This window comes from Neovison vison, chromosome 7 (assembly GCF_020171115.1).
Source record: "Neovison vison isolate M4711 chromosome 7, ASM_NN_V1, whole genome shotgun sequence".
NCBI classification, from domain to species: Eukaryota; Metazoa; Chordata; class Mammalia; order Carnivora; family Mustelidae; genus Neogale; species Neogale vison.
The window spans coordinates 58,286,461-58,301,554 of NC_058097.1; the positions used below are offsets into that span (position 1 = coordinate 58,286,461).

General features: G+C 42.2%; 1 protein-coding gene across 1 annotated transcript; it reads left to right on the forward strand.

The window, feature by feature from the left end:
* The first annotated feature begins 40 nt into the window (after nucleotides 1–40).
* On the forward strand, nucleotides 41–9,869 carry LOC122913389 (vomeronasal type-1 receptor 1-like). The gene is given in 2 exon segments (XM_044260131.1): nucleotides 41–110; nucleotides 8,848–9,869. Coding segments are annotated over 2 exon segments (1,092 nt in total).
* The last annotated feature ends 5,225 nt before the right edge of the window (nucleotides 9,870–15,094 follow it).

A 15,094-nucleotide genomic window follows, 5' to 3' on the forward strand; every position in this document is an offset into this window, starting at 1 on the left:
AACATGGGCTTATTTGGGAATAAAAGAATCGTAATCCAGGATGAAGAAGCTACGGCAAAACTGCCGGCAGAAGGACAAAGGAGAGGAGCCCACCTTTATGGAGAAAAGACGCAAGTTGGGAGGAGTGTTATAAACTAGAAGTCCCCTGGGATAAACCAGGAGTTCCAGGTCGAGTGGCTTCTCGGTGGCTGAGTTGCCGAGCTGGGGGGTGAGCCACACTCGCGTTCTGCCGCGGGCGGTGTAGAGCAGTATGCATCTGCCAGGCCAAGGGGACCCCTTCCTGTGGGGCCGCGTTGAGCGCCCACAGCAGCGGCCGGGAGCTCCCCGCTGAAACCTCCTCTCTGCACTCTAGGGAGGTTTCCGATACTAATTCTCATAGGTACGCGTGTGTAGAAGGAGGATTCACTGAGCTTTGGATCAGCAGCTGCTGTGACTTAAGAGAGATCTATCTGAGTGACTGAACATAGATTGGTTTAGAAAAACCCTCCGCTGGTGAAGCAGGGTTACCTGTCTGGGCTAGGAAGGGGGAAGGGGGTCAGAGGAGGCGGATGTCAGGGCATATGCTCCTGACATTTATACATAATTGATTTCTTAAAAACTTACACTGAAAATTTTCATTTTTAAACTTACATTTTATAATTTTTAAAACACCACTTAATATTGAAAAGAGAAATTTGGGACGTAGCTAACAGAGTAAAAAAAATTTAAGAGGGACGAGCCTGGGTGGCTCAGTCAGTTAAGCATCCAACTCTTGATCTCAGCTCAGGTCTTGATTTTGGGGTTGTGAGTTGAAGCTATCTCTTGGGCTCCTGACTGGGCATGGAGATTAGTTAAAAACACACACACACACACACACACACACACATATGTAATAGACCTAGGACAGTGAAGTAAACTAACAAAAAGGGAAAGATTTGTGATTTTTTAGAAGAAACATCATAAAATAAATTTAAAACTTTTTTAAAAAGATTTTATTTATTTATTTATTTATTTATTTGACAGAGATCACAAGTAGTCAGAGAGGCAGGCAGAAAGAGAGGGGGAAGCAGGCTCCCTGCTGAGCAGGATACTGGGATCATGACCTGAGCTGAAGGCAGAGGCTTTAAACCACTGAGCCAACCAGGCACCCCAATTTAAATCTCTTTTTAAAAATAAACTTAATCTAAAACTTGGGTAAGAAGATGTAGTCTTGGAATTAATAAAATTTGCTCATATAAAAGTCCAAATCAAACTCTAATAAATCTGAAATTGCTGTAGTTACTGACCATTCCAGCCGTTAAAGACTTCAGAAACACAAATCCAATAAAAGATCATGATATTCCCATAATCATAGGGTGTTGGGCAACAAAGGGAAGATCCAAATTAAGTAACTCCTGCTCTTAGAAAGGGTGACATGAACTTCCCCATCAAACAAGTTCTCCAGGGGCACCTGCATGGCTTAGTTGGTTAAGTCTCTGTCTTCAGTTCAGGTCATGATTCCAGGGTCCTGGGATCAAGTCCTACATCAGGCTCCTTGCTCAACAGGGTGTCGGCTTCTCCCTCTCCCTCCCCCCCTTCCCCTGCTCACGCTCTCTCTCTTTCTCTTTCTCAAATAAATAAATAAAATCTTTTTTAAAAAATACAAAAATTATTTTCATATAAAAGTTTAGGGGCGCCTGGATGACTCAGTCTGTTAAGCCTCTGTCTTCGGCCCAGGTGGTGGTCTCAGGGTCCTGGGATTGAGCCCCGAATCAGGCTCTCTGTTTGGTGGGGAGCCTGCTTCCCCCTCTCTGTCTGCTGCTCTGCCTACTTTTGATCTCTTTCCTTCTGTCAAATAAATAAAATATTTTTTTAAAAGTTTGCAGTAATTTTTCTATGAGATTAGTGCAAGTCATGAATTTAAAATTAGAAAACAGGGTGCATGGGTGGCTCAGTCGGTTAAGGGTATGACTTCAGCTCAGGTCATGATCCCAGAATCCTGGGATAGAGTCCCAAATGGGTCTCCCTGCTTAGTGGGTGTCTGCTTCTCCCTCTTTCTCTGTCCCTCCACACAACTTGTTCTCTTTCACATGCATGTGTGCTCTCTCTCTCAAATAAATAAAATCTTTAAAAAATAAAATAAGAAAAGAGTGTCTGATTGACATAATGCATTGGAATTCAAGTTCAAAACTAACAGTCATTTATAAAAGTTACAGAGAGGGCCTCCCATATTTAGATTCCTCCTGCAAGACTGGGTTGTGGTGGTGCTACAGAACATTGGAAAATGGCTGCTTAAAAAAATCGTTCAGTGGTAATAGGGTATCCAACTGGTTAAACTCCAGTTTTCATCTCTGCTCTTAATCATACAGAAAAATTAATTTCAGATAAGATGTCAATAAAAATATATAACTCTTACAAGATTGTGGAAGAAAACATACTTGTGAAATTATAGAGAAGGAACTCTCAAGCCAAACATAAAACTTATCAAAAAATATACACAAACTATATGAAAATAAAAGGCTTCCGTTATTAAAAAACAACGACAACATAAAAACTGAAATAAGACAAGTAAGAAAATACTGACTCATCTACAGGGACACCTGGGTATCTCAGTCAGTTAAGTGTCTGTCTTCAGCTCAGGTCATGATCTCAGGGTCCTGGGATCAAGTCCCACATCGGGCTCTCTGCTCAGCAGGGAGCCTGCTTCCTCCTCTCTCTCTCTACTGCCTCTCTGCCTACTTGGGATCTCTGTCTGTCAAATAAATAAATAAAATCTTTAAAAAAAATTTTTTGAAAAAAAAAAAAAAACCAACCTCTTCTCCCAACTTCAAAGCCATTGCTGTGATCCAGCCATTGCTATGATGCTACCATCAGCCTTCCCCTGGACTGTTGTAGTAACTTACCCTGGAGTCTCCGGATCACCTCAGGCTGCCATTCCACGACTGACTTCTGCCCCCATCCCTCAATTTTCTGTGCCCAGCAGACATAATAAAGACCTACAATTCATTCGCTGAACACCCAACTCATTGTCATCCCTAAGGATCTGAACACACTGGTTCCTACGGCCAAGTCACCTTTCTTTTCCTCCTCCTACTGGTTGAGTATTCCCCCAGAAAGTGAATCCTACCCCCGACCCCACCTCAGTTGACGGTGTTTCCATTCTTGTAGGTGCTAGACCCAAACCCTGCAGTCATCCAGCTCCCAGAGATCTAGAATCCAACCACCTCCCCCACTTCCATGGCCACCCTTCTGGTCTAGCCAACTTCAGCAGTGTTCCAGACTACTGCACTTTTCTCCTTCCTCGCCCCCAAAGTTGGTTCTCCACTCAGAATTTCCTAGAGGACTTGTTCCTGATGATTCAGATCACCTCCCTTTTCTGCTCCAAATCTTCTGTGGCTCCCCAGACCCTCAGAACAAAAGCCCAAATGCTCAGCCAGTAGTTCCAGTACAGAATCCCGCCCCCACTGCCCTCTCAATTCCCACCAGATATAAAGCAGACATGATTCCCCGAACACTATCCACTCAGCCTCACCGCCAAACCTCCAGACACTGCTCGACATCTCAGGAACAATCTTTGGCTTCACATTGTACTGGTTGCCAGAAATGTGGACTTTATCATATAAGCCCTGGACTGGATTCAGGATTCAGGAATCCAGGCCAAGGAGACCCCTCAAGTTCCCCACAGCAAGAAGTGCCAGCTAGAAAGGTGAAGAGGAGCCCATGAAACCACTCTCCCTCAAACAGGGACCAGGCAGGTAGGGGTCTGGGGGAGGGAGGGACAATCACAACTTTAATCCATCTCAAATCCTTAATCTTTTTATCACCCGTACCGTGTTCTTCCTGTTTCTGTATGACCTTCTAACACACTGTGTGACTTAGTATCACAGGTGCATTGTTCCATTTTTCATCAACTACAGAGTAAATTCCAGGATTTCTATTTATATTTTGTGTACTGATATATTCCATATGCCTAGAAATGTGCCTGAAACCCATAAACTACGCAATAAATATTTGTTAAAATACTGAACAATAAGCACCCCGCAATACCCTATTTATTCACACAACTCTGGATATACTTTCTTCCTCCATCCACACTGTTTTTCCCTTCAGTTTCACTGTGCTCAGTGCTCTCAGAAACGAGAAGGAATTATCTTCTGTAAATAGAGCCCTCAAACTGACTAAGACATTTGATCAACCTCTTTCTTTCACTAGTTAGATAAAATGGTATTTTCCATGTTCCATTAGGACTAAATTCTTTCTTTTTTTTTTTGAAGATTTTATTTATTTGACAGACAGAGATCACAAGTAGGCAGAGAGGCAGGAAGAGAGGAGGAAGCAGGCTCCCCACAGAGCAGAGAGCCTGGTGTGGGGCTTGATCCCAGGACCCTGAGATCATGACCTGAGCCGAAGGCAGAGGCTTTAACCAACTGAGCCACCCAGGCAACCCAGGACTAAACTATTTCAAAAGTAGGTTCTCTCCATCTGTTTCTGCCACCTTTTTTTTTTTTAAAAAGGATTTTATTTATTTATTTGACAGACAGAAATCACAAGCAGGCAGAGAGGTAGGCAGAGAGAGAGGAGGAAGCAGGCTCCCCGCCAAACAGAGAGCCTGATGCCAGGCTCGATCCCAGGATCCTAGGATCATAACCTGAGCCGAAGGCAGAGGCTTTAACCCACTGAGCCACCCAGGCGCCCCACTGCCACCCTTTTTTAAACAAAAATTTTTGAAGATTTTATTTATTTTAGAGAGAGATCACACAATTTGGAGGGAGAAAGAGAGGGAAAAGCAGATTCCCCACATGTAGCCTGGGGTGGAGCTTGGTCCCAGGACCCCATGATCAAGACCTGAGCCAAATTCAGACACTTCCCTGACTGAGTCACCCAGAGGCCTCCCCTCTGTCACTCTTAATGGACATCCTATTGGCACTTTTAATAGGTTTTAGAAGTCTTTGAAATCCCAAATATTTTTCAGTTATTTTGGGATTAATTAGAATTAATCTGTACTCCCCATGCAGACACTGTCACTGCACTTACAGGTGAAATGATAATCACTTCCTGGCAAGCAGATGAGATCACAGACCAAACATTTATCTCTCTGTGTCCTACTGAGACACTTCACAGATGCTGTGGTGGCAGTCCTTGTCCTGGGAGCAAACCACAGCAAACTGTGCAAACAGCTTTTCTTTCCAGGTAGGTATAATATTCTTGGAAAATACTCATCTCAGGAAATCCAGGATGATTCTTTTAAACATTGGCCTTCTGAGGTCGTGGCACAGGGGGGAAATGTCTTAAGTAGATGATAGATATACAGACCCATATGTGACAGGTAGACACATAGTAGATAGATGGAAAGATGATAGTTGAAAAGAGAAAAACAGAGAGAGGGAAGGGTAGATAAGATACCAAACACATACAAACAGGAAAGGCATCTGCTGAGGAAACCAGATGCATGTCACCAGTCTCGTCAAACTGCCTCAGGGCTGCCCAACATCTCCTCTCTCTCCTCAGTTACATAGTTTTGAAACTTCTCTCAGTCGCTTCTCACGAAACACAGGGACCAGAGCAGCGTCCAGTCTCAAGGCATCAAGACACAGGCTGTGAGTAACAACCTACAGAAGGTGAGCCCCCACTCTGAGGGGACAGCTAGTGTCTGTGTGATATCCGTTGCCAGTGTGTGTGCGTGCATGGTTTCGTGTTCTGTTCTGTTTTGTTTTGAGCAGGGAAATGTTGTGCTAAATGGGGTCTTCAGTGATGTGTCTCTAAATTTCTGTCATCAGTGGAAGACTGCTTGCCCTATTTCTCATTTAGACCATTGAAGGGCTTGTCCATCTGTCATGTACAGAAATGCAAATATTGTGTAAAGATAAATAGGGCGAAAAGCTTGTGGGGCTATGAATAAAAGAATAATTAGGGCTTGAAATCTCAAAGTGGATATGTTATCCTGGAATTTAAACAGTTTTCAAAGTGCCTCAGTTGTCTTATTGTCAGACTAATCTGACACTCTCTACCCTCCAAGGACTGCCCTGTGAACTGACCCATTCCTGTATTTCTCTCTCTCTCTCTCTCTCTGCCCATAAAATCTCTGAGCTACAGTATGATTGCACCCAAATATGCATTCCATTTATAAGAATCTTCTTTGTCAAGCAAAAAAAATCAATAATATTCTGACCAGACACCCTGTCAGAAGAACAAGAGGCAGTGAATTCAGAGCCTCCCCCGGGCTCCAGAGAAACCCTATGATCAGCAGAAATGATGAGTCTTTGTTGCTTTCAAATTGCTGAAGGTCCTCAGGGGCCAGTGAGATGTGTAGCTCAGCAACATTGTAATTGTCTGGTTCTCAGTTTTGAGCAAATATTTTAAATTCCCACAGCAAATTTTATTGACACATGTTTTTTTTAAGATTTTATTTATTTATTTGACAGACAGAGATTACAAGTAGGCTGAGAGGCAGGCAGAGAGAGAGAAGGAGGAAGCAGGCTCCCTGCTAAGCAGAGAGCCCGATGTAGGGCTCCATCCCAGGACCCTAGGATCATGACCTGAGCCGAAGGCAGAGACTTTAGCCCACTGAGCCACCCAGGTGCCCCTTGACACATGTTTTTATCATTACACTTCATTTTGTGATTCTTCTTGAAGATGATTCCTGGTTCTTTCTTTATCCCTTCTCTTATTTTGCTTCATTTGTCCTTGTTTTGTAACTGATGTTCATTACACTAGTGATTTCCTATATTTTTCATTTCAGCCTTAAATGGTGTTATAACATTGTCATTTTCATATGAATATTTGTGACAAATCCATGTATGGGTAAAATTTAAGTAAATATTCACTGTGAGATACTAACTCCCCCCTCCCTCCCATAATCCTCAACTCTTAGAAAGAACATTACTGCTTGGGATGCCTGGGGGGCTCAGTAGGTGAAGTGTCCGCCTTCATCTCGGGTCAGGATCCCAGAGTCCTGGGATCAAGCCCCACACCAGGATCTCTGCTCAGAGGGGAGCCTGCTTCTCCCTAGACCTCAGCCTGCCACTCCCCTTGCTTGTGCTCTCTCTGTCAAAGGAATAAATAAAATCTTTTTTTAAAAGATTTTATTTATTTATTTGACAGAGAGAGATCACAAGTAGACGGAGAGGCAGGCAGAGAGAGAGATAGAGGGAAGCAGGCTCCCTGCTGAGCAGAGAGCCTGATGCGGACTCGATCCCAGGACCCTGAGATCATGACCTGAGCCGAAGGCAGCGGCTTAACCCACTGAGCCACCCAGGCGCCCCAAAAATAAAATCTTAAAAAGAAAAAAAGAAAGAATAAATCCTGGAGAAAACTCTGTAGAATCAGTTCTGCTATGATGCAATGCTTATGCTCCTGAAAACCAACGTGATATACAGGATCCAAAATAAAATCGCAGAGCTTATTGGGACACCAGAAAATTCTATCAGTGAAACATAGAAAAGAAGATAGAAACCTAGTACACAGAGCAACACAGTTTTGCACATTTTAAGTATTTTAGAAATACACAAATACTGTAATAAATATGACACTTTACTTTAAAAAGCTGAAATTTGCATGTGGATGTCAGTGTCAGAAGGATTATGACTTCTGAGTTACTGTGAAGTGGTGGAGAGCGATGGGCAAAACAGATGAGGGGAATCAAAAGGAACAAACTTCCACTTACAAAATAAATAAGTCACGGGGGGCTGACAAATGGTATGGTAATCAGAGTTAATAATATTGTATTATACATTGGAAAGTTGCTAAGAGAGTAGATCTCATAAGTCTCATCACAGGAAAAAAAAATTTGTAACTATGTATGGTGCCAATGTTAAGGAGACTTATTGTGATCATTTTGAAATATATACAAATATAAAATCATTATCTCACTCGCCTGAAACTGACATAATGTTGTATAACAATTATACCTCAGCTTTTAAAGATTTTTTTTTTAATTTTATTTATTTATTTGAGAGAGAGAGACAGTGAGAGAGAGCATGAGCGAGGAGATGGTCAGAGACCGAAGCAGACTCCCCATGGAGCTGGGAGCCCGATGTGGGACTCGATCCCGGGACTCCAGGATCACGCCCTGAGCCGAAGGCAGTCGTCCAACCAACTGAGCCACCCAGGCGTCCCATACCTCAGCTTTTAAAATCCACGTAAATAAAATCAGGCAGAGAGGGGTAGCACCAGATGTGTGTGTCTGAGGCATTCTGCACAGTGACCTGAGATGCCTGGTAGATGTTTTAAATTCCTGTGTGGTGTGCTCCAGCTGAGGGCGGTTTTCTGCATTTATCCAGTCTTTCTGACAGATGAAAAACACCCATAAGCAGACATAAAATTTGCTTATGCTCACAATGTTTCCTAATTTCTCAGTCATGTTGGAAAAAAGACTGAAACAATACTGACTGCCTCGCTATATAGAGACCTTCCGTCCTCCTCGCCACAGCTGTTGAGAACTTCGGCAGTCCTGCCCTCATTCAGTGACCCAGAAACTTACAGGTGGGCACTGAGGTTATTTCTTTTATTTGTTTTGTTCATTGGACAGAATTTTGTTTCTCTTCCTTCTCTCTATTTTAATGGATTTTATTTTTTCATTGAAATGTATTTGACATAACATCGTGGGATAAATGTGTACATGTTAATTTGATACATTTATATGTTGTAATATGATTGCCATTGTAGTGATAATTAGCACCTTCATCATGTTATATAATTATCCTTTCATTTTAGTCATTGGAATAATTAAGTTATAGTCTCTCAGCAACTTTTATGATTATCAGAGGCTATTTCTAATCCATTCATCAGTGAATTGCCTTTGCATACACACCAAAAAAGCATAAAATGTTAATAACCACTTAAAGTGAGAAAATAAGTTTTAGAATAAGTGCTGAAAAATACTCTGCATAGTGTTGACAAGACATTTTTTTCTGATTTTTTCCCCCTCTCATTTTTCTGGCTTCAATTAAAATTAGCCCCTAGGTACTGATGCAATGGGTTCTGGCAAATTGGAATTGGGAATTATCTTTGTCATTCACAATGGCGTTGGGATCCTAGGAAATTCATCCCTTCTTTGTCTTTACACTTTCTCTTTGCTCACTGAACACAAGTTGAGACCTACAGACTTGATTCTCAACCAACTGGTCCTAGCCAACTCTGTGGTCCTTTTTTCCAAAGGGATCCCTCAAACAATGGTAGCTTTTGGATCCCAATATTTCCTGAATGACACTACCTGTAAACTTATCTTTTATTGTTACAGAGTGAGCTCTGGGGTTTCCTTCCGCACTCTCTGTCTCCTCAATGGCTACCAAGTTATTAAACTGAACCCTAGTATTTGTAGGTGGGTGGAACTCAAGATTAGATCCCCAAAGTTCATTGGCTTCTGCTGTTTCCTCTGCTGGATACTACATCTCTTGATAAATTCATTTATTCTTATAATAATGAATGGTCCATCCAATAGCAAAAACCTTAGTGTGAGAAACAATGGACAGTGTTCTTGGAATGAGGAATTGAGATTTAAAATATTAAATACAATCACATATTTTTTCCCTGACTTTTTGAGTTTGGGCTTCATGGTGTGGGCTAGCGGCTCTATGATCTTCATCTTGTTCAGGCACAAGCAGCAAGTACAGCACATTTACAACAGCCGCCTTGGCCCCAGAACATCCCATGAGGCCAGAGCCACACGCACCATCTTGGTTCTAGTGAGCTTCTTTGCTACTTTTTATGCAATCAATGCTATTTTGGCGGTTTGGATGATTACGGTTGTAAATCCAGGCCAGTGGAAAGTGAACAGCACTGGGCTCCTCTCATCCTGTTTTCCAGTACTCAGCCCCTTTGTACTCATGGTCAAGGACACTCGAGTCTCTCGGTTCTGCTTTGTCTGTAGGGCAAAGACAAACTGTTGTCCCAATCTGGTTTCAGTGCTATGAATTTGTTGTAATAGCATTTACTCATTCATTTAAACACTTGTGAACATTTTATTAACTACTGTGTGATAGGAAATTATGATGTCATGGCTTATAAGTCCAGGAAAAGCCCCTTGTCTTATAACAGAGGTAAAAATGAATACCACGTACTTAAGTATACAAAGATTACTTACCCTGTTAGGATCTTCAAAGGAGAAATCCAGAGAATTTTGAAATAGTGTAAAAGAGGGGCACCCGGGTGGCTCAGTCGGCTAAGCATCTGACTAAATCTCAGGCCATGATATTGGGGTCCTGGGATTGAGACCCACATGTGGGGCTCCCCACTCAGTAGGGAGCCTGCTTTTCCATCTTCCTCCCTCTCTGCCCCTGCCCTATTCATGCACATGTGTGCGCTCTCTCTCTCAAATAAGTAAATAAAATCTCTTTTAAGAAGCTTTAAAAAGTAGGAAATTTTTAAGTTTCAGAAATTTTGAGAAATTTCTCACCTTGGGTCTTACAAAAATACATGCAAGGGTTTTTTTTTTAAGATTTTATTTATTTATTTGACAGAGAGAGATCACAAGTAGGCAGAGAGGCAGGCAGAGAGAGAGAGCGAGAGAGAGGAGGAAGCAGGCTCCCTGCTGAGCAGAGAGCCCGATGCGGGACTCGATCCCAGGACTCTGAGATCATGACCTGAGCCGAAGGCAGCGGCTTAACCCACTGAGCCACCCAGGCGCCCCGTGCAAGGGTTTTTTAAACATATTTTTTAGTCATAATTGAGTCCAGTTCCTTCTGACAGAAAGAAAATCACCTGGAAAGATCCTATGGAGCCTCAAGGATTGTGAGAAATCCTGTGTGTTCATATTGTCAAGAGGTGGGGGATCCTCGGTAGCTCAGTGTGTTAAGCAACTGTCTTGGCTCAGGTCATGATCCTGGAGTCCCGGGATCCAGTCCCACATCAGGCTCCCTGCTCAGCTGGGAGTCTGCTTCTCCCTCTGACCTTCCTCCTTCCCATGCCCTCTCTCTCTCATATTCTCTCTCTCTCAAATAAATAAAATCTAAAAAAAAGTAGATTGTCAAGAGGTGGGGAGAGCAGCAGACTACAAAATAAGAAAAGATAGTGATAGAAGGTTCTGAGTGAACACATAGGACAGGCCAAGAAACCTGAACACTTGTTTTAAAAAAATAACAGGTCAGTATAGGAGTTCAAACTGTAGGTAAAAATTTCAGCTCTCCTTATTTAAAATTATTAATAATATATTTAATTTTAAATTTATTTCCTTAATTAATAACTCTTTAAATATTATTACAGTTTAGGGGTGCCTAGGTGGCTCAGTGGGTTAAAGCCTCTGACCTCAACTCAGGTCATGATCCCAGGGTCCTGGGATCGAGCCCTGCGTTGGGCTCTCTGTTCAGCAGGGGGCCTGCTTCCCCCTTCTCTCTCTTCCTGCTTCTCTGCCTACTTGTGATCTCTGCCTGTCAAATACACAAATAAAATCTTTAAAGAAAATAAATATTATTACAGTTTAATTGCATCAAAAAGAGTAAAATACCAAGGTATACATTTGACACTAAAATCTATAAGACAAAGATGAAAGAAATTGCCATATCTATTTATATACCATCTCTTATTTCAAATCATTTTATGGGGTCTATTCCCAGTGATTCCCAGTTCTTCCCTTTTCCCTTTCTCTTATTTTTTGCTTTTTTAAGTTATAGTCCTAAAATATATTTTTATTATATGTAGTGATTTCATAAATTTCATCTTGTTATTGTTAAATTAAAATTTTTTCTATAAATATTTTGAGCTGACTCATCTCTATACAAAGTTAAAGTGAATATTCATACTGACACACTACCTCACTTCTCCTTCCTCATCTTCTCAATCCAGGGTAGGAATGCCATCTGCAACTGATGAAGATTCTGCCAAAAGGTTTATAATTTAGCTACAAATACTGTTCAGAGTCTCTCTTAAATACCCTCTGCTTGCCTTCTTGTTGAGAAAATTTTTCTTCTGAATTCCCCTCTCAGAATTTACTAGCCATTTCCCATGAATCACATAGGATCTCTGCCAGTGGGGTCAGTGTTTTCACCTCCAGCAGCTTCCACTTGAGGAAGTAACAGTGGCTCTGAGTCTTTCTTCTTCCCAGACCTTGACACAATAGCATCCCTTTCCTGATACATCATACCAAAGCTGTGATAGTCAGTCAGTGCTCAGTCCACAGGTGAAAGGGCAAGGGAAGGATCAGGGAAATGAATGGTCACATGAAAGAAATGGAGTCAATTGTGGGAATTTAAGGGGTCAGAGGTGATCACAGAATTAAGTGCTGACATCTCTTTTATCGGTGGCCATCCTTGATCCAGTATATCATCCCAGGTTTGGGAATTGTATTGTGGATTTGTAAATTATTGTGCTGCCTGGACACCAGAACTGGGTTTTTGAGAAAGGAAAGGACATGGAGGATATGTAAGTGAGGAAGGTGAGTTATCAGGTATCTGATATTCCTTCTACCAACCTTCAGAAGTCAGGCTAGTTTCTAACTCCGTTATATGGCAACACAGTTTTGTAGTGTAGTGACTGTAATTGGGTGTCTAGTCAACAACGAGACTATGTATCCCTGGCTCAGTTCAGGGAAAACCAGTTTATAGTCCTGGAGTTCCCTTCCAAGCCTGAGAAATTCAGCTCTCTCCCGTTTAGCATATTTCTAATGTTAGAAGCTCAAGTACCCAGGAGGAAATAGAATCACTCTCTACCTAATGGTACACACTCTTCCTTCTTGATTGTGACTTCACCTTATAGAAGAATCTCCCTGGGGCACCTGGGTGTCTCAGTCAGTTAGGTGTCTGCCTTCAGCTCGGGTCATGACCCCAGCCCCTGGGAGTGAGCTGCACATCAGGCTCCCTGCTCAGCAAGGAGTCTGCTTCTCCCTCTCTCTCTCCCCCAGCTTGTATTGTCTCTCTCTCTCTCTCTCAAATAAATAAATAAATAAATAAAAATAAATCTTTAAAAAGTAAAAGAATCTCCCTGTCTCCAGGAGACCTATCTAAGGTGGGATCTTGCTTCTTCAATAATTAAGATTTTCTTACTTCCTTTACCTGGGTTAGAGGTCTCATTCTCCACCCTGTGATTTCTTCTGGACTTGCAATGAGCTTTCCAGGAAACATGGGCTGCAAGTTAGCAATCCATAGAGTGCTTTCCTATTCGTAACCAGCTTGAGAGTCTTATATTACTGCACTAATAGCAATAATGATTTTCAGATCCTTCCATATTTTAAAGACCGTATTTTAAAAACTGTATATATTGTCACTCCTTTAATCCTCATTCTTATTTTGCAATCCTTGAACAGCCAAGACACTCAAACCATGTCATTTCAAAAGCACCTGGGCAAGTTGTTATCAACGCAAATACTTATGTCCTTTCTTACCTCAGTCACATCGGGGCATCTGTGTTCTTATTTCCACAGTGATCCTGATGTACCTTTAAGTTTGAGAAAACCTGCACTAGGAATAAATGCCAAAATTAAAGAACTACCTAGTGTAAAACACAACCATTAGAGATCCACCACAGACATAAAGTCACACAACAGAGAACACCATGTACCCTGCTCATCAGGGATGGACCAGAGAGACAGGCACTCCCCAACAAAGAGAGTCACCATCACGTTCTAACCCTCCTCTAAAATTGCAGAGTTTTGTTCCTATCAGGACGCATTTAAGCAAGTTTTCTTGATTTTCCTTGCTCATCTTTTTATGGAAAAGAAAATTCAATATCCTGGATATACTTCACATGATTAATATTTTAGGTTTTGACCACATGTGTCCTGTCTGAGGTTGGGTTTTGTAGAAGCAGAAGCTGACACAGGGTTCAATGATGTGTGGTTTATTAAGGAGAAATTATCGAGAAAAATGGAAGGGCAAGGACTGAGAATGATGCAAGGGAAGGAGCCACACAAGGGTGTGGCCTCATCTGGCATCTCCATCAACCTGATCTCCCACACAGCTCTAGAATATAAATGACACCACAGGTGGTCCTAGTTTGAGACATAAGAACACTCCTTTCATCAAGCAGTATTTAAATACTCCCCAGCTAAACTGCTTCTGTGTTTACTTTTCTTAAAACACTGGACTTACCTATAACTGCAGAAATCCATATATGAGACATTTTGCCTCGTGTTATCTCTGAACATTAATTTCCTCTTCTGTTGAGGAGTCTGGATTGCAGACTATGAGTATTCTAGAAATCAATCTATCAGTAAATCAAAATGCTGAAATTTTTTACCAAAAAACCCCAAGTTCTACACTGAAATGTCTACAGCCTGCCTCGTTTGGATGTTTAATAGATTCTAAAACTAAATATATTCAAAAGTGAGATCCTACTATTTCCAAGCTCCTCCATCTGCACCACCACCACCACACCTCCCCATCTCAGGTAAGGACAAATCCATCCCTACACCTGGGACACAACTCTGGAGTCCTCCTTGAGTAAGCTGACACAGAAGGTGACCAGTGTAGGAGAAGCCACCTTCTGACCTGAGGACGCGGAGCAGTGTAACCACAATCATGTGAAACTTCTCAGGAAGGTGCTATGCAACGGGAACGCAGAGCACCTTCTCAAGGTGGATTTTTACTGAATTGATGTTAATGCACAGCACGAGGTGATTGGTAACATCCTGCATAATTTTGCTAGTAGACTAAAACTGGTAGGGAGAAATTTACTTTCCACAAACGGGTTTCAGAGACAATTTCAATTCCCCTGGTAGATACTATCATTGCAATTACAGCAAACAGATGGAAATCAAGAAGATCCACTCATCCCGGGTTTTTTTTTTTTTTTAAGATTTTATTCATTTATTTGACAGACAGAGATCACAAGTAGGCAGAGAGGCAGGCAGAGAGAGAGAGAGAGGAGGAAGCAGGCTCCCCGCCAAGCAGGGAGCCCGATGCGGGACTCGATCCCAGGACCCCGAGATCATGACCTGAGCTGAAGGCAGCGGCCTAACCCACTGAGCCACCCAGGCGCCCTCATCCCGGGGTTTAGATGGTCACTTTCTACACACTCCCAGACCATGACCGTCATGGTCACCATCCCAACGGAAAAGGAAACCTGGCAAATACCTCTCCCTTTCAAATAGACCTCAGGTGTCACATCACTGAAAGAAACAGGTTACGCCTTGGAATGCGGGGTAAGAAATTCCCCATTAGTGAGATGGTGCTGCTCGCTGGCTGGGATTGGGGTTCAGTTCGCGAGT